Source organism: Lethenteron reissneri, chromosome 22 (genome assembly GCF_015708825.2).
Source record: "Lethenteron reissneri isolate LAM-NWPU_2019-01 chromosome 22, ASM1570882v1, whole genome shotgun sequence".
NCBI classification, from domain to species: Eukaryota; Metazoa; Chordata; class Hyperoartia; order Petromyzontiformes; family Petromyzontidae; genus Lethenteron; species Lethenteron reissneri.
The window spans coordinates 5,946,350-5,966,540 of NC_083800.1; the positions used below are offsets into that span (position 1 = coordinate 5,946,350).

Sequence of the window (20,191 nt, forward strand, 5' to 3'; positions counted from 1 at the left end):
AGTTGAAAGAGTGGGAGAATAGGTGGGATTAATGAATTATTATGGAAGACTGACACGGTTAATTTAAAATTGCTCGAACTTTCCCATGTGTGCTATTAATGTTATTCTTTCGCCAGAATATTTTTCAAGTTCCCAATAATATTTTCTTAAAACCTCACAAGACATATTAACTTTGTATTTTATTACATAAAGCAGATTAGTTTTAGAGCTCCGAGTACAACGTGTTCCAGATGTCTTGTGACCTCCATTTAATTATCTAAAACCTAATATAGAGAGATAGGGGTCCAAGCCAAAATAGAACCAAACTCAATGTCTAATTGTGTGTTTATCCTCAGATTGAGTCAATCCTAAGCCCAGACCAGATATTTCACTTGAAGTTTCCACTTGAGGTGGCATAACTTTAGTGGTTCCAATTACTGTGTGACCAATAACATTGAATTGTTGAAACCACTTAAAATCAATGCGTTATCTAATGCAGTCTTATTCGCCATGCACAGTACTGTATATGCATTGGTTCTACAGGAATAACGTTTGAATACTTTTGGTGGTACCAACTTGTGCTCTAGTCCAATAGGGTGAGTGGGTGTTGGCATGGCCATGGGTTTATCAGTAGCTCGTTTTTTTTTTTTCAAATAACAAACAAACGTTATTTACCTGTGATATTTCATTCTTGAAAGTTTTGCAATTCGTGTGAAAATAAATAAATAAATCAATGCAACACAGAACAAAATACAGCATGTGAGTGCAAACGGGTTTCAGTGTATCATTATGTATTACAGGTTAGTCCCATTAAATTATGACAATTCCATTCGTCCCACAGTCACTATCCTCATATTTGGAGCAGTCTGGTTCAAGTCTCTATAAAACACATTCCTGCGGAGGGAGCTGGTATAAACGTTGGGTTGCTCGGTCAATGGTCAGGGTCAACGGCGGCGTGGTGTATTCCTAAAATATGCCCGACTGTGAGGGCGGGCACAAGCCGGCGTGAGTAGATTAAACGTTGAGTTTTATAAGGGCACCACGGGGTGACCAGCCCCTCCCCACCCAGCCCCACCCTTCCCACCCCCCACCCAGCCCCACCCTCCCCACCCAGCCCCTCCCACCCCACCCAGCCCATCCCTCCCCACCCAGCCCCTCCCTGCACGACGGACGCAATACTCCCCTGTGGGCTAGTGTAACCAGGAGGTTCCTACCAGTATATCTAATCGAACACTGTCCGCCCACTCTCCACCCTGCTCAGCTTTCATCTGATGCGCTAGTTTCGTCCGTTCCATACATTCTCACTCCCAACTCCAATCCTGTCTCCCTCCACATACACACCCCCTCATTAAATCCACCTGATGTCATTAGCAGCTAACTATCCCCATCCCTCGGGCGCTTCTCGTATAATTTACTCTAACCACTAACCGTCCCCTTCACGTGTGCATTATCAACATTATTTACGCCACAATTACACGAACACCAGTTACATCTCATCATCCCCATTCTACAACGTGGTCCAGATGTCTTGTGATCCACATTTGACCCCTCACATTTTTTTCCTTTGCATATTCATTAAGATTTTAAATAAACCTTACTTTAAAAATATTCAGTTGTAGCGATATGAAATGGGGGTCGCAAGACATCTTGACCACCTTTTACTTACGAACACCCTTTACGTATTTAGTTTCCTTTAATTCCCGAATGGCTTATTCGAGACCCAAACATTGTAAATTCCTGGCTTTTAATATTCGTCGAAGAGACTGGTGCAATCACCAACCGCATCAGAACATCGCCAATCCAATGCACAACAGCTCCTCACGAACGGGAAATTAAAGACGAAAGCCAACAATAGGTGAGATTGTGAGATTGTGGCCATGCAACCCAAACCATGGCCCACATCGTGAATAAACCCACTGCAAGTCTGAGCTCCTGAACGGCGGAAATAGCAATAGTATACCAACTCTCTCTCCCCTAAAGCCCTCTCGTTACCAAAAGACCGCGACATTGGCATTTGGCTACCTGAATATATTGCCAAACGCAAGAAAATTATTCCTCGAATATCTTTAGAATATTCATGGATATATCGTTTCATCCCGGTTAGTGTTGTCTCCTATCTGCTGCAGCACATAATAGCATTACATCAATGTACCTCAGTGCAGTACCCACTGCAACCTTATTCGGTTTATTGAATTGCTCATCAAACCCTTCGTTATACTTTGTCATCAACTATAATAATATTATTATTTTTATTTGTGTTTTATTTGTGTTCGTAACAATTCATATTTTGAGAATAGGGTTTCCCCTTTTTTCTGGCAACAAAACAGGTGTTACGATCTTCTTGGTTCTTTCGGTAAAGTCACGTAGAAGGGAAATAATAAAAATAAAACATAATAAAATAAAAATTCTCACGAACGTTTCGGCCACAACACAAGCAGCCGTCCTCAGGTGAAGAAACAGAGCTGTGTGGTGGTGTGGTGGGGTGGTGGTGTGGTGGGTGAAGGGCGGGTGGTGTGGTGGGTGGGGGTGGTGGTGGATTTTGCCCAGTTCCTGGACTTACGAACTCTAACACTTTGACATCGCAACAATCGTTTACTCTGCCAGCCCTTTGGTGGTGGGGGGGTGAAGGGCGGGTGGTGGTGGTGGGGGGGTGAAGGGTGAAGTGGGTGGTGGGGGGTGAAGGGCGGGTGGTGGTGGTGGGGGTGAAGGGGGTGGTGGTAGTGGGGGGGGGGTGAAGGGTGAAGTGGGTGGTGGGGGGTGAAGGGCGGGTGGTGGTAGTGGGGGGGGTGAAGAGCGGGTGGGGGGGTTGAAGGGCGGGTGGTAGTGGGGGGGTTGAAGGGGGTGGTGGTGGGAGGGTGAAGGGGGTGGTGGTGGGGGTGAAGGGCGGGTGGGGGGGGGTGAAGGGCGGGTAGGGGTGGGGGGGTGAAGTGGGTGGTGGTGGTGGGGGGTGAAGGGCGGGTGGGGGTGGTGGGGGGGTGAAGGGGGTGGTGGTGGGGGGGTGAAAGGCGAGTGGTGGTAGTGGGGGGGGGGTTGAAGGGCGGGTGGTGGTGGGGGGGGGGTGAAGGGGGTGGTGGTGGGGGGGGTGAAGGGGGTGGTGGGGGGGTGAAAGGCGAGGGGGGAGGGGCGAGGCGAGGGGGGAGGGGGGAGGAGCCCAGAGCCCTCTCGCTGGGCCCTCTGCGCCGGCCTGGGAAGTGACACCGCCACCCGCCCGCCACCATCCGGCCACGAGCAGCAGCTGATTTGTCAGAGCTGGAGCCACGCCTCTGCACGTTCAAGACGCTTGCTTATCCGGCGTACCGTGGAGCTTGGAGTGCGGGTGGTGTGCAGAAGCAGCACCAGCAGCAAGCAAGCAAGCGGCTGCGTCTAAAGCCTCCGCCAAGTCGGCTTAGAAGCAGCTTACAAATTGGAGAGAGAGCTGGGAGGACTGCCACGAAACATGGCTGGTACGTTCGTTGTTGTTGTTGTTGTTTGGTGATTGACGCTGGGTTTTTTGTATTTTAGAACTAGCGTTGCTGTGTCGTGAACAAAATGGTGATGTGATTTTTCGTCTGTGTACACGTTAGGGGTTTTGCTGCATGAATGATTCTCTGTGTCTCTCTGTCTCTCGTGCTACATTAGGCGCAGTCGTAATGCCGTCACCGCTGCTTTAAAACAAACCTGTTGACTTTTGCCGATTCACAGCTTTACCTTGTGTGGTGCCGTGGCCGGTGAATGTGGACGCAAGAGTAATTAACTATGCAAGGATGGAGAGCCGTTTGAAGATGCTGAATATTAAATGCGCATGTGGTAGTCCTCCTCACTTGTATGGACTGCTGTGTAGTATTTCGCCTTTTAACGTGTGCGTGTGTTTTTGCAGCGAACTGAAATACGTGGGCCTTAGCTGGGGTGGGTTTTTTTCGCCCCCACTCCATTTCCTTTCGTGTGACGACGACATACCGACAAGCCTCTGCTGTCAGTACGCGGAAGTCATTGAATTTCAGATGGTCACGGGTGCATCCCTGCAGTGTAAATTCTTAAATCTATTTTAGACTTTTTTATGTATATAAAGATCTCCAAAACATGTGCGTGAAGTGTTTTTTTTCTGGTTTTTAAGATGGCAATATTGTACAGCAGTTGAAAAAAAAACTCCATGTCATAACTATTCTTGGTTCTTTCGGTAAAGTCACGTAGAAGGGAAATAATACAAAATAAAACATAGTAAAAGGAAATTCTCACGACGTTTCGGCCACAACGCAAGCAGCCGTCCTCAGGTGAAGAAACAGAGCTTTTTACCGAAAGAACCAATAATATGAATCTCTGCAGTCACGAAAGCTTTAAGTCGAAATGTCATAACTATTTTTTTTCCACGAGCCTTTGAACATTTTCTCATCGTTCATTGCAGGAACAACTCATTATCCGCACATTTTTTCACAGACGAGTTCATCAGATCGATGGCACGTGGTGCTTCGGACACTGCACTATGAACTTGGGCGATCCAAGTTCAATACCTGGCCATTGCTAATGTCGAGTTCTATCTTATCATGGTTTTGGACACCCGTCCTTCACGAACCCCACCACTGTCAAGCGTGGTGACATGGTCAAATAACCCCAATGACTGACCCAGCCGAGTGAAGCCTTCATCCAGCAGTGGACTGACAAAATGGCTGTAATTTATGTAATGGGTTCACAGACCCCTGCCATGCATCCACCAGAGTGCAATGCCCTTCACTTATCCGTTATGATTCCTAAATTAGCAGGAGCGGTGAATGCCTCTAACTCTTAAAATGTACAAAATGCACACCCTACCCCCAGATGAAAACCCTAGGTGCCAGGCGATGTAGCACCGGTGTGACGAACGCAATGTATTGCAATATCAGCAGCTGATATACAAATCCAGGTAACTTCATCAGAGCCTCTCCACAGACTGTCAACTTTGCTGAAAATAAATTATTGTGTTAAGAGCATGACTAGGGAGCAAAACAGAGCATGTCTGTTGTGCCATATACCCTTCACGTGTTACACAATGCCTTAATAAGGGCTCGCCAACAACACATGCCCCAGCAGATGATACTGCTGTTAATACTGCGCATGTGTTCGTGGTTGTGCTTTGTAGCTCGCAAATGTTTTCAGGGTGTTCATCATGATGTCCGTGTTGTTCCACCTGGTAGGAGATTGTTCAGGGGCTGTGGAATCTGATCTCTGACCAATGGTGTGTACTGTGATTGTTGTGTTACTGCATGATCTAAGCAGGTAATCAGGATTCAAGCACAAGGCGACCTAAATTTAAGAGCCTTACAGGCGTAGCTAACAACTCGATGATGGAGTACATTATCTCTCACTCTCTGCGTGAACACCCAGCTCTTGAAAAACTCCGCAATGTAAGTGTCCTAAGTTGTCCAGTTCTCGTGTTAAGGCAAACTGTAAAGGTTGCTTTAAGCCTAGTTCATGGGAAAATAGTCAAATCACCGATATTTTGTGTTAGATTTTTACTTTTCAGCCAATTTGTTTTTCCACCAACTTAAGAATGGTCCTAGAGTTATTTTCTTAAGTTTTAGGCTGTTTAGGAACTTGTTAAATTTCCAACCAGCTGCAATGGCTACTACCGGGCTTATCAAGCAAGCTTGCCTGAACATTTTCAGGCAGTCGTTTTTATTGTTGTCGGGCAATCCGCCTGCATTTTAAGCTGCCTAATTATTGGCCTCCAGCGTTTCAGGCGATCCACTCTATTTTATTCGTAAATATTTTAAACGGCACAGACATCGGACAGAATGAGGATACAAATGATTGCCGTGATCGGAATAAACAAGTCGCTCTGGAGGAGCCCCTAGTTCTGATCTACTGTATATGGCAGGGAAGGGAAGCAGAGGGAAGGGAAATGAAAGGAGATTTTTTAAAATCACTAGTAACATCTGGGGACCATTGCAAATTTAAACCAAATTCCCACTTTAATATCCAAATTAAGCATATTTTTCAAGGCAAAAGTTACATCAGAAATTTATTTTTTCATGCTAATCACAGGCACATCTACCAATTGCACTCATTGGTGTGTGCTTTGCAAACAGTACTCGCCAGTGCCAACCTATTTAGCTGGTCTTCAAATGGGAGCTTCAATGCTATCTCAGGGTGCTTGCATGTGTGTGCATGTATAACCCAGAATAATGGCTCCCATAGTTTTCTGCATGTTTTCTGCATTCTCGTTGCATGATAAACAGTTGCTTTGTAATAAACTAGCGATGCCCTGCTTGGGTGCAAAACCTCTGAACGAGAAATGTTTGTGCCAAAGAACAAGCACAAAGGGTGCTCTGGCATTCACAATGTGATCTCTGCTTTTATTCCACAAGTGCACGATGCAACACCCAGCGAGTGTAATGATGGTGGCTTGTGAACAGTCCCAATTTATGGCCAATCTTTTGAGGCTCATCGGGGGAAAGAAAGCCATCGAAGTTGGTGAGTGGATTTTGCAACAGTGCAGAATGACTTGCACAATATTCAACGTGATGTTGCGTAACATTTAATTCAATAATATTACATTAGCTACGTAAAATATAAAAGTAAATGTATCGACATAAATAATTGGAACATTGTGTTCGTGTTAAAGCCGATTCAATACACGCTAACAAACGGCTATGTATTGGTTTTGTACATTTCCGAAGGTGTTTATACAGGATACAACACGCTAAGTATTGCTCTGGCTCTTCCTGACGACGGGAAAATAGTGGCCTGTGACATTACAGAGGAATTCCCCAACATAGGGAAGCCATATTGGAAGGAGGTAAGCACTACCTAGATTAGCCTCGATGCTATCGTTAGCCATGATCAATCCACTGCTGGATGAAGGCCAGATTATCCATGAATGGTTGAGTGTATTGGCCACAATGTGGTTGCTGCAGTGTGATTTATAATACAAGCACCTGCCCATTGAAAAAGTATAACATGTATTGATTTCATAATCATTGTGTATTTTTACAATTTGGTAATGAACTTACAGTTTTATCTTTAAGCAGGGGCTAGCATGCTGTAATACATACCTGGTAACCTGTAACCTGAGGTTGGCTCACAGCCACGGCTAACATCCATAGCGAGTTTCTGAACCAATCCAAGGCCACCCTCCCTTCGGAAACCTGTACCGACCAGTATGGTCGGCTTCTTTCGTATGGTGATGTGTGGTCAAAAAACCACCACAACTGACAGGTCGTGGATAATGTCACCCAGCAGTGGATTGACAAAGTGCTATAAATTATAATATTATATGGAGTATCAAAAAAGGTGCATATGTAACAAGCGATAATGCAATCTTGTTTATATCCTAACCATGCTAGACACCAAATATTTCTAGTTTCATCACTTCTGTAATAAACCATGCATTAAGCATGATTGTGGTTAACACTACTTGTGTTATAAACCAAACATTAAGCATGTTTGTCCTTCACATAACTGATATTTGTTCCTTTCTATTCACAGGCAGGTGTAGAGCACAAAATTGACCTTCGAATAAAGCCTGCCAGTGCGACATTGGGTAAGTAAATTAAAATTTGTATTAAATATTCTGCAATGCACTGTAAGCATAATTAAAATTGGAAGTCTCACTGCACATTGAACACACGTTGAATAATAAAGAGCACAACACTGGATTTTGAATCCAGTTTGCATATCAGTAAATAAATGGCACAACGTTTGAATCCCCCCCCCCCACCTCTGTGCAACAACCAATAGTATAGATGGATACACGAGCCAATCGCATGGTCATGTATGTTGAGATAAAGTGTGGGTACTTCCAACTCCTTTGAAGATGTCTGGCCAGTCTCGAAGAGTTGTCAAAAATAATTCTCGAGTGCAGTGGTTGTTAACCTGGGGTGTATGCGCCCTCTTTGGGAGCGAGATGCCCTTTCTAAGAACCGAAGGGGGGATGCGGGCTGCAGTCAACGTGAAGAACCACTGCTCTGATGGGTTTCTTTAGAGCTTGCAGGAGTGAATGTCCTTCTGTCGGCAGTGATGTGAACAAGCAATCGTACGGCTGCACTTTGAAGATTGTAGGTCCTAAAAATTCCGTGTCTTACGCGTCTGCCCACGAATTGCTCGTGATTTCTTGTTTTATTTACCGTCATGGACAGATGAGCTCCTTGCTGCCGGAGAGGAAGGAACTTACGACTTCGCATTTATTGATGCGGACAAAGAAGGCTACGTTAACTATTATGAAAAATGCCTGCGCCTGATAAGAAAGGGTGGCATTGTTGCCATTGACAATGTAAGTATCGACCGAGTTACGAAAGTAAAATCCATAATGTGCTGCTTTAAAATGTACTTAAGAGTTGATATTAAGAAAAAAATAATGCAAGTAAAGCAATAAATACCATTATGGGCTAATAGCACATCAAATCAAGATAGCACACCAAAGTATCAGTATTTTTTTGCTGGGATATTTTTCAAATATCCCCGTGTAATATTCTTGGTTCTTTCGGTAAAGTCACGTAGAAGGGAAATAATAAAATAATAAAAATATAAACAATAAAAATTCCAAGCAAGAAAATGTTCTTGCTGTGGATTTTACACCTGATGATGATTGCTTGTGTTGCAGTCGAAACGTCGTGAGAATTTTTATTGTTTTATATTGTTATTATTTTATTATTTCCTTTCTACGTGACTTTACCGAAAGAACCAAGAATATGAATCCCTGCAGTCACGAAAGCTTTAAATCAAAATCCCCGTGTAAGTTAATACGTAGAAAATATTCTCAGCATAATGAATGTGTCAACTAACACAGGGGACTTAGCTTGACTCAATACCGCCATAACAATGTGCACCTTCCACCACTGGTTCAGAGAGAGCTATGAATGGATAATGAGTAGTGCCTCATAACTAATTTGAATAGAATATAACTCTCTATTTGGCCGCCTAATACAGCGGTCCCAGAGTTGGTGTTAACGTTGAATTCGAAATTGACAATGTGATATATTGACAAAATCGGGAAAGTAAAACGATGTCGACAGACGTTTCGGTCATTTTTGTGACGCATCATGTGAACATGCCAGGATGAGGATTCGGAATGTGAGGCAGCCGCAGAAAGGCTGGGAACGGCACCCCACTAATGATGTGCGCTTGGTCTGTATGCACAGGTGATCTGGGGAGGATCTGTGCTGAACCCACGAAAAGATGATGAAGAAACCATGTCGATCTGTCGTCTCAATGACAAGTTGAAGGATGACCAGCGTGTGGACATCAGCATGCTGACCATTGGAGATGGGCTGACTCTGGCCTTCAAGCGTTAACCTCGACATTGTTTTTGTGCTATGGGGAAGAAGGGAGCTTTTTTCAGTGTGAAACTTTGTTCCAGGAGACTATAACTCATCGACAGACACGCAGACGGATGGAGCTGACTCTTTAACTCGGTTCAACCTTCATTGGAAAATGTTAAAATAAAATCATATTAATGTAACATGACCTCATTTATTGACAAAAAAAACAATGCCTTCTCATTGACTGGTAATGTCACAAATTAACTCTCCTTTTGTGCCCACGACATTTCTGAAAACTGGTCTCCTGAAATGTGGTTTTAAGGCACAAGTGACTAATTGTTCTTGTTATATTGAAACATCACCTTACCAATGCCACATTTTTGTGTTAAATGTTTTAACTAAATATATATATTTTTTATTTTACAGTAAATTTAATCTGCAGATAACTTTCTCAACAATGCAAATGGAAATCGTTTGAAAAGATATGTGTGAAAATATAAATCCCTTTTGGTATGCTTACATTTTAAACGTTCTACAAATTTGTCTGCAACAATGACTGGTCACAGTGTGAATTGTTATGATGCTGCTGTGGTGCTATTGTGGAGAAAGTTTTTCGATAATTCATACCTGTGAACACAAATAATTTCAGCATTAGTATATCTATCCAACTGGTTAAGGTGTTGATTTTGAGATCAATGTTCATGTTCATGAGGCTTGTTAGTTTATATATGACGAATTTTGAAAATCTGATTATTAAAAAATGTGTAATGAAGTATTAACATTGCAATTAAGTGGTTCCATTTTCATTATGTAATTAAATCAATTAACTGCGCACAATGTTTATGGAATATGTATGCGGTTGATTTTTTTTTTTTATAATTCTTTGCAAACTCGCTGGAAATTTGTCTTGGTGTTGCCAATAATGTTGCAGGCAGTTGTGATAGTGTAGTCATTCATATGCCATACAAATGTAAACAGAATGCAGTCATCAGGTCTAAAAAAAAGCAGATCTTTAATGAAAATACTAAAGAGGCTTGTGTATTTTTAACAAAAAATTAAATCTGCTTACATTCAACATAAATGCAATAATACATGGCATGTACATGTATTGCCAGTCATGTTGATCATCGGGGTTGTTTGACTCTATATACTGGTACAATAATTGCAGGTTGAAGGGAGCACATGTCATTTGTCAACAGATAACATCAATTGTAACCCCTGAATCAATGGTATTTGCTGTTAACCATTTAATTATCCTTTAAACATTAATATTTTACATCTAAACAAACTGCATCACTTCCGTCATCACATCTCACAGAGACGCACGTTATAACATCGGCAATGGGGGGGTCAAGGTGGTCGGAAATGGTGCTGTTCACACCACCGTGCACTGTTTCAGCCTCGAATAGCTCGCCAACAGCACTTGCCCCAACAGTCTGTTAAGCGCTATGGGAGAACATTCGTCTGATTAGTCGAGTACCGATTATCGGTAATCGATTACTTTAATAATGATCCCAGATATAGTCCAGTGCAAGTTACTTATTTTACATTGAGTTGTCCGAAGCGGGATCCGCACGGGCGATCGACTGCGCTACAAAATCGCTTGACATTGCGCAACCAATTGCCTGCAACTGCTTTGTCCACATCTGAGCGAGTGGTCGCGCAACGAGGAAATTAACAGCCTTTTCGAGATTGCAACGACCAATCTTAGTTTTTGAATGTGCGCGTGATGGAATTACGCGACTACAAATTGCTGAGCGGATATATCTTTTGAAAGCATCGTCTGCCCACCACCGGGCAAAACTGGTCGTCGAGAGAGGTCCACGCATATTCGATTCGGGTTGCGCAGGTGTGGACCCGACCTCAGAAACGGCGACTGATCGGCCCGCAATGAGAGGACGGCAGTGCTCCGTTACCTCGGTGGCCTCCACTTGACCTCGCGATTGTGGTGCCCGCCGGCCACACCTCCTCGTGCCCCCCAAAGTCTGGCACGGGGCCCCCGGCCCTCACCGCGCCGTTGACGGCGGCCTGCTGCCTCTCGACCGTGTAGCTGCTCGACGTTCTGGACGTTCTGATCGTTGGTCGTCGTTTCGTCCGTGGCGGAGTCTGCGTTCGCTCGGAGGAGGCAGCAGAAGTACCTCTTGAAGCCACGTCGGAACTGCGTGTTGAGGACCCCGTACAAGACCGGGTTTATGGCCGAGTTGGTGAGCGTGACGGTGCACACCCAGAGGAACGCTCTGGAGGACAGAAAGGGCTTCCAGTTGTAAACGTTCACGAGTTCTCGGTCTGCTTCGATGAGCCACAGCATGATGTAGATCGGGACCCACATGATGTACAGTGAGATCACCAGAATTATCAGCATCTTGATGAGGCGGAATTCTTTAAAGGAAATTCTGATGCCACCGTTAAGCCGAGCAGGCTCCGCGTTCTGGCGAACACGGATTCTGCTGTCCCTTGCCACCTGATAAAGAGAGCACAACTTAGATTTACGAATGAAACGCGGAAAACGCATTCACTAAACAAAAGTAAACTGTACGTTTCTTTATGGGGACATACACGGAAGACCCAGCACCAGCCCAATGATTACGTGGCATTGGGCATGGCCAGCGATTAAACTAAAAACTATATTTTACCAGATAATTCCCACTGAGCGATATAGCTCTTTTACAGAAGCGACCAGGCCACAAATGTGGCTTATGTTGAGTTTTATAGCAGACAAATACTCTAAACGCACGTTGTTTCTAAATGTGGAGGAAAAAACCGGAGGAGCTGGAGAATAAATCCACGCGACCACAGGGAGAGACGCACGCAAACTCCAAAATAAACAGGTGTCAGGGCAAGATAATTAACATCTCGCCACCGCTGCGCCACAATTGAACATAGATGGCTGGGTTAGTGGAATTCGCTAATCACTGTGCCACTCTGACACATCATGCCTTACTATAGGCTTAAATCATAGTTTGTACCCATCTTCAGGCATCTTATCTCTAAAGGTCAAGGTACAACACCGGCTTTAAAATGCTTGCCCATTTCGATTTAAAGCTTTCGTGACTGCAGGGATTCATCTTCTTGGTTCTTTCGGTAAAGTCACGTAGAAGGGAAACGGCTGCTTGCGTTGTGGCCGAAGCGTCGTGAGAATTATTTTATTATGTTTTATTTTTATTATTTTATTATTTCCCTTCTACGTGACTTTACCGAAAGAACCAAGAAGATGCTTGCCCATTGTTTCAACTGCCGCACCAGGTTTGCCAACATCATGGCAATACACCTCGAAATGCTCATGTCAACAGTCGCTCATGCTGTAAGAATAATAACCTGCCTTGTAAATCCTTTTGTAATTCAACGTGAGGACTGTGGAAGGCACAACCAGCATGCTCAAGAAAATCACCACCAGCCACGACCACGATGTGCCCCTTGTTGGCCACAGGATGGTACAAATGTGCACTTCCTAAAGAAAGAGGGCACAAGACAGCAAGCGTCCATTAAGTATCCCGAACCAGGATGTTGTAATGATACGGGGTGATACATTTATGGATACCCCACGAAAATAATATGGAAAAAGTAACGGAGGAAATCAGCATTTTATGCCTCCCACAAATCTCAATACTGTACAGTCTCCACTTCTGAGATATTTGAACACTCTCTTTAGGATATTAAGCCATTGAACACGATTAAATCACCCGTTGACAGGTAAAAAGGTTCGTTCGAAATAAGTGCAGTATCTATACATGGATCACCCTGTACTATATCTTCCATGCAACGCGATGGAATTCAGCATTGCATTCATATAATAGACACCAACATACAGTGCAACACGTGTAGTTGGAGATGTGGTGGGGCAAGTTTTGCTTATTCTCTACTGCTGTAACCAGGGGCGGAATAATATTAGCAGTCGAGAAGGTGATCTAGGTGTACCCGTACAGCCCAAGTCTCTCAGTCCATTGTTGGATTGTGGCCTCCCCACGCCATGACGTTGTCTCGGGAGTAGTTGCACCAAACTCTACCACGCTGGTTAGCGCAGCTTGGTGAAGGTGGGAGAGTGCAGAGGTACGACCTAAAGCTTTCGTGACTGCAGGAATTCACATTCTTTGGGTCTTTCGGTAAAGTCACGTAGATATGTTCAAAGAAAATCACAAAAAATAAAATACTGATGAGGACCGCTTGTGTTGCGATCGAAACGTCGTACTTTTTTTTTTCTTTGAACCTATATAGGTGACTTTACCGAAAGACCCCAAAAAAAACTGTGCATTTTCCTGCACTTTCACCCGCTCACCAACATGTAGCACAGTCGCACTGCCACCTGTGACAAAGCTGGCAATGCATGATGGTCACCCATCCAATCACTTATCCCGGCTCAACCCGAGCACTGCTTCGCTTGTGAGATGTGGTGGCATTGGTAAATGAGATACCCACATTTTGTTGTGCAATGAAGTGCCATCGTCCGAAACGTTTTTCTTTTAAGGCCACAGTGTTATTGACAATGTTGATTTTTATATTTTCATTATTTTATTATTTTCCTTCTACGTGACTTTACCGAAAGAACCAAGAATATGAATCCCTGCAGTCACGAAAGCTTTAAATCAAAATTTTATGTTGATTCTGTTCATACTCTGTGTACCAATGGCAACGCAGCATCACTAAATAATGTGTTTAATTCATGTAAATTATGTCGTGCAGAAATATAAACTGCGACAGGTGAGATCCATGGAAAGCAAGTGATGAGCATTATACTGTACCTTCCTTACATTTACTGCTTTCATCAATGATAGCGTTCTTTGCTCACCTGTCCTGAACACACTTGACTATTTACCCCTGGGAAATTGTCAACCTGCCGCAGATCGCCTCAAGCCTACTGTTCATAATTAACTAACCTCGCCTCAGGTGCCAAGGTTGTTTTCTGAATTTGGGTCAACATCCTGTCCAATCAGTGAGTTTTTCATTGTAAATGCGTGAACATGACAACACAACTGGCACGCATGTTTTAGGCAACGTGCCTAAAACATGCAAACGTTGCAAACTGGGTAGATGGCATTCTTACTTGTCAGCATTGTTCCCTGAAAAGCGCCATCAATTGAAAACGTCCTTGTTTAATGAGCTGTGCGAGTGGAATATCCTTCGCGCCTCGTGTTGTTTTGCCATGCACTGCGTTTTAAGCATTTAACTAAAGTTGAAAACGTAATGCATTACATTCGTCCATCTGTCTGTGTGTATGTCAACCTGTAACGAGGGAGGCATGTTAACTCTCATAAGGATGATCTCGTATGAATACACTTGTATTATAGAGTTGCGTGGCTATTCAGGTCTTACCCGATTTAATTTGCACAAATTCATTAAAAGGGCTTCTCAAAAAAATTATGAAATCTTGAACCAACGTTGGACCAATGTTGGTCCAACGGTTCCAACCACATGGCTACATTGGTTCTACGTTGCATGTTCATTGGAGTGTTAAAAACATGGGGACACAAACCAAAATAAAACGGACTCTTGACAATAATGTAAACTCATTTTGCCCTGACAGCTGACTATCCGCTTCTATATGCCTGCTATTTAACACTTCTTACGATAAATGCCTCGTCTTATTTTTAATCAGTGTGCTCTGTACTCTTTGTTTTTTTCGGTAAAGTCACGTAGGTAAAAAAAGAAAATAAATTTAATTAAATCACAACGTTTCGGAGGCAACACAAGCTTCCGTCTTCAGGTGACTTTACCGAAAAAACCAAAGAGTATGGACCCTTGTAGTCACGAAAACTTCAAATCCAGTGTGCTCTAGCCACGTGAAACGCGTTCAGAAATGCTCGGGTGCGTGCAGCGTGCAACCACGATTCTCAATGTTTGTATCTCTATAAACGTGGAAAGGTGCACATAACCACCTGTCGATAGAATGTACAGCACTATAGTTCGCGAGGACCTGGGAAGTGTATTGACTTGGTAGTAAGGCGGCGAGATGTTATCTATCTCGCCGGGTATACAGGAGGTCGTGGGTTCCATCCTGACGCCTGTATATTTGGAATTTGCATGTCCTCCCCGTGGCCGAGTCTATTGTCTCCGGTTCTTCCAGTCTTTCCCTCCACATTTAGAAACAACATGTGCGTTTAGAGTCTTTGGCTGCTATACATTTCCGCACGATAAGCCACTCTGTCATTTGTGGCCAGGTCGCTTCTGAAAAATAGCGATATGTGGGCCTTACTTTGTAAAATAAAATCGTGTCTTGTGAAAATCCTTCTTTGGACTTGAAATACGTGGGTGGGTGGGTGGGGGTGGTCTCACCTCGCCAGAGAAGGTGAAGGTCTTCACTTGGAAATAGATGCTGAGAGGCAATGCGCCCACACACGACAGCACCCAGGCAACGCAGATGGAGACGAACAGCTGACCTCGAGTGCGGATGGCTCTCACGTGCGGGGGCAGGATGTGACGAGCTCTGTCGAAGCTGATGAGCGCCATTGTCAAGACGGAGCAGAAGCCACTGCATGCCACACGCCGAAATGTCAAGGTCACATTCCCTGTAATATCTCGGATTGCAAGTCGCACTTTTCACACCGTATTTTCAACCAAAAAGGGGTGGGGGGGCGTCCATAAATGACGTCACGCGATTTTGGACGATTTTTGACCCCCCCCACTTCGTTCGTCACACGGCGTCACTAAAAGTCAGACCCCCCTTCAAAGATGACGTCACAAAGCTCTGCCCCCCCCCCCAAATAATAAAACATGCTTCAAATCGCTTTAAACTATTGTCATTGTAGTGCGTATTTAATGTGGCGCTGCACTCTGATGTCGTAGGAGAAAACATTTATTAAAAAGTCGATTTAATTAAGTAGAACGTGTTGTCTATATTTATTTAAAGTTGCGCATTTTGATGTGACGTCACATTTCTCACCCCCCCCCCCTCGTCACACATCGTCACAAATGTCTGACCCCCCCCCCCCCCCCAGGTGCGTGACGTCATTTATGGACGGACCCTGTGCGCGTCTTGGATCCGGAGAATATATTCTACCGTGCTCGGGAAAGAATGACCTCCTGGAAGATCGTCCTCCACAGCGATACGTGATCACCCGGTGGGGGGTGGACAGTGGAGCGACAACCATCATTTCAGAATCATCCTCCAAACGACTGCTCTCCCCATTTTAAAAGCAGAGCGTTCATAATCATCGGGATGTCTGTCCATCACAAAACCGCGTTCTCCCGAATGATGAAATACATTTATTTTGTGTTTTCAAAAAGACCGCAAAAGTTTGGGGTGCGTCTTATTTTCCGGAGCGTTTTACGATGCAGAGAATGGAGTGTATATAGCTCATATAATGCAATGGACATTTCCATTCGGCGTGTCAAGATCCATCGATCGGTATTGATTAATGTGGCTGCGTGACCTCGAATTGCGTGTACTTGTACAAGAATTGATTTTTGTTAAAGTTCGTATGTCGCCTGCAGCCGCGAGAGGACGCTAAATTCAACTGCAACGTGAATCTTAACAGCGAAAGGTTAATGTTTTACACTCTTAATATGCATGTTCGTATATGTTTTATAAGTGTTAAATTACGTGTTTAAGTGTGAACATTCATATATGAATGGTGCATTATGTTCTGATATGTTATCTGCTTTTACGAGTGTTTTATTTTAATAACCTTAATGAATGGAAGCTACAGTATTCTGCATGTGTATATATATTTTTGAACCCAGTTGCTGAGCACATGCCCAAGGACCAAGGCCGTAGCCATAGAGTCAACATTGGGGGGGACCAAATTTTCCCCCCAGAAAAAAAAATCTCAATTTGAATACTAATTTCCTGCCATTTCCTGCCTAAAATATTAAAAAAATTCACTAACACATAGGATTGACTTTTAATTTATTTTTAACAATAATGTCTAATAGTGTATTGTATTACATTGCTCTGTTTTATCTTTTTTTTTTATCTTTTCTTGTTCCATTGTGTGTAATGGCAGATATTAGGGATTTATAAAGTACAACCATGACCACAATCATATAAACAGAAATCTATTTTATAGCAACATATTGGGGGGGACACATTTTGAGCATATTTGAATATTGGGGGGGATGTGTGTCCCCAATATATATTATAATTACGGCCTTGCCAAAGACCCAAAACTTCAAGCGGCCAGCAACAATGAGCACGCACTTTCACAGTTGCAGTTCATAACAGATCACACGTTCCTTTAATTGAGAAGGTCATGCATACGTCCTTGGGAAAGAGACAATGGAGGGCTAATACAAAGTGGAGCAGAGCAAGGACAGAACCAGAACGAGAAATGGTGTGACCTTCCAGTATAGTGGCGGTGGTGGTTAAACACAGTGCGGATGAGACGAAACAGCATTACCTGTATGATGGGTTTTTACGTACAAGCTGGGAGAGATAATTTCTTACATCGTACAACTGATTGGGGCCCATATGCTAGCTTCGAACAGTGAGAAGCTGTCGAGAAAGGTCGTGTTTTTCAAGGGAGATTTAAACATCCGTAATTAAGACACGGAGAGTGCAGCCAATTGCTTCACTTTAACACGTAGTCGACGGTAATGAATGACCTAGTGCACACGATGACGTGAGTTTATATACACTTCACAGTAAATGGAACACCCTGATTATTATCTGCAGAAATTACCAGCCCGGTGCCTGGATGTACCACTCACCTTGTGCGGAGTACCTATTTAGTTGAGGGTGTTCATTACATTGATAGGTAACAATACAGTATTCCGCAGATTATAATCCATGAAGAAAACGTGCCTAAAACTTGTGCCCAGTGTCAGTGAAGTTATACGAATCTAAACCTACGAGAATCCAGTAACACACACGCAGCTGCCGCATTATAACAGAGGATAATGTATCTTTTAATTCGGAGAATGTGGTATACCACTTGTAAAAAACCCCGCACGGTTCTAGGATGATGTGTCGCTCCAGGCTATAAGGGTTACACAATTGTAAGGAGTATAAAATCGCGTGGTCATTGAGGCTTGGTTACCTGACTGGCTTCCAATCCCTACTGTTCAATCATTAACACATGCATTCAATACAGATGGTCAACACAACATGCGTCCACCGAATTCAGATTGTTTTCCCCCCCAACAAGATCTGAACACAGCTAATGGGCACCTTGCCCACTAACCTTCACAACATCCTGTGGACAAGCCGGCGGCTCAATTATCAATTATCTGGAGACATCCACGAAGCGACATTATATTTCCCGTTATGATATCTCGGGTGGAGCACCCAGTTCCTATCTCTACTACATCTACACGTAATATAATTTAACACAAAGCAGTCAAATTGACTGGCGAGCCGGCACTCGCTGATTCATTTCAGTCATTCACTCACGAGCCATCAGTCGCCTTCTTGCCACTCTTTTCTCGCTATTGTACCATGGTTACTTTTCCCGTGAACTTAAATCCTTCATTCCTCTACTAGACTATCAGGCTGATCTACCACAGACACATGTTGAAGAGGTAACTAGCAGGACCTACCATAGAAACATATTAAATAGGGAATTTTCAAGACCTCCCACAGAGAAATGTTGAAGAGGGTAATCTTGCAGGACCTTCCACAGAGAAATATTGAAGAGGGATCATATAGGACCTACCATAGAAACATATTGAATAGGGAATTTTCAAGACCTCCCACAGAGAAATGTTGAAGAGGGTAATCTTACAGGACCTTCCACAGAGAAATATTGAAGAGGGATCTTACAGGACCTACCATAGAAACATATTGAATAGAGAATTTTCAAGACCTCCCACAGAGAAATGTTGAAGAGGGTAATCTTGCAGGACCTACCACAGAGAAATATTAAAGAGGGATCTTACAGGACCTACCACAGAGACATGTTGAAGAGAGTGATCTTGCAGAGGCCCTTGCCGAGTATCCACGAGCCCGTCCACCTGGTGATGACGATGGCGGGTATGTTCAGCGTGAACACGATGTCCAGAACGGCCAAGTTGGTCACGAGCAGACACGTGGTGGACCTCATGTAGGAGGTCGTGAACACGATCAGGAGCACTGTGACGTTGCCCACAAGGCTCGTAATGAAGATGAGCACCAGGATAGTGGTTTCTGCCGATGCCTCGGCACGCTGATTGTAGACTCCAAAGGTGGAAAAGAAGGTGAAAAACGATTGGTTTCCGTACGGTTCTGCGAAACCTTCCAGGTATGACACGGAGCCCATTTCTTCTGCCGAGTTTGGGACCCACGGCGAGTATTGTGAGGCTATACTAGGAGCTTGCCAGCCAAACCAACTAGCCACAACAAATATTAACTTACACAATTTGGCAAATGTGAAATGGTCGTTAATTGCAGTTGCATTCAATTAGATAAAAAATTAATCTCGGGTCTGGGAGACTAATGGCAACATTGTTTTTTTGTTTCTCTCTTGTAACAAATTGACCCAACACTTACCAAAAAAGAATGTTACCGGCAGACTAGCCTCGAAAAACATGTTCCGCCCAAAAGTGTATCAGCCGTCTCTTGCCAACGACATTGTTATGCAGCGGACTAGTTTCCAAAGACGGCTTTGAAATTTCCGTGACGGGTGAAATAAATGATCGCGGCTTGCAGCAGCATTTCCCTGTGTACTAACAAGGAAGCTTCAGGGCCTCTGCTGCTCTTCTGCCAGTCGGTGACTGGCACATATATACTCGAGCAGTGCGCTATACTTAGTATATGGCGTAGGCGTCATGTTTGGTCACAGATAACATTAGGCTAAAGCGACTGCTGGGGGTCTTCTGTTGGCACAATTGATTGCCGAGATAACGCGTCGACTGTATAACTTCTTTCGCACCGTACGGAGCCAACCGTGCTAAGGCTGACCGCGCGTGGGGACCCACGCTATGACGTTCTGTCTGTTTGCGGAATTCATGATGCAAAAGATGAAGCGTCGCGTAAAGTTTGGAAACGAAAATCTCAAATGCAGTAAATAATTCCCACCGTATGGTATCTGTATAATGGGTGCGATTTTTGTTGTCTTCACTATAGAGAATTGCTTTGAAATAATTCAAAGCCC

General features: G+C 43.9%; 2 protein-coding genes across 3 annotated transcripts; one reads left to right on the forward strand and one right to left on the reverse strand.

The window, feature by feature from the left end:
• Positions 1-3,241: 3,241 nt before the first annotated feature.
• Positions 3,242-10,032, forward strand: COMTD1 (catechol-O-methyltransferase domain containing 1). 2 transcript variants are annotated; one of them, XM_061556455.1, is made up of 7 exons: positions 3,242-3,422; positions 5,206-5,336; positions 6,300-6,405; positions 6,612-6,730; positions 7,420-7,474; positions 8,070-8,203; positions 9,072-10,032. In XM_061556455.1, exons 1-7 carry the CDS (start codon positions 3,416-3,418, stop codon positions 9,222-9,224), a joined length of 705 nt encoding a protein of 234 aa, XP_061412439.1. In that variant the 5' UTR covers positions 3,242-3,415; the 3' UTR covers positions 9,225-10,032. The 2 variants fall into 2 exon arrangements, with proteins under 2 accessions (XP_061412439.1, XP_061412441.1); XM_061556457.1 differs by having other exon boundaries at positions 3,243-3,422; positions 5,209-5,336.
• Positions 10,033-10,062: 30 nt separating this feature from the next.
• On the reverse strand, positions 10,063-19,778 carry LOC133345563 (free fatty acid receptor 4-like). Its single transcript, XM_061556454.1, has 4 exons — positions 19,008-19,778; positions 15,459-15,654; positions 12,511-12,639; positions 10,063-11,652 (listed from the first exon to the last, which is right to left on the reverse strand). Exons 1-4 carry the CDS (start codon positions 19,355-19,357, stop codon positions 11,104-11,106), a joined length of 1,224 nt encoding a protein of 407 aa, XP_061412438.1. The 5' UTR covers positions 19,358-19,778; the 3' UTR covers positions 10,063-11,103.
• Between the last annotated feature and the right edge of the window lie 413 nt (positions 19,779-20,191).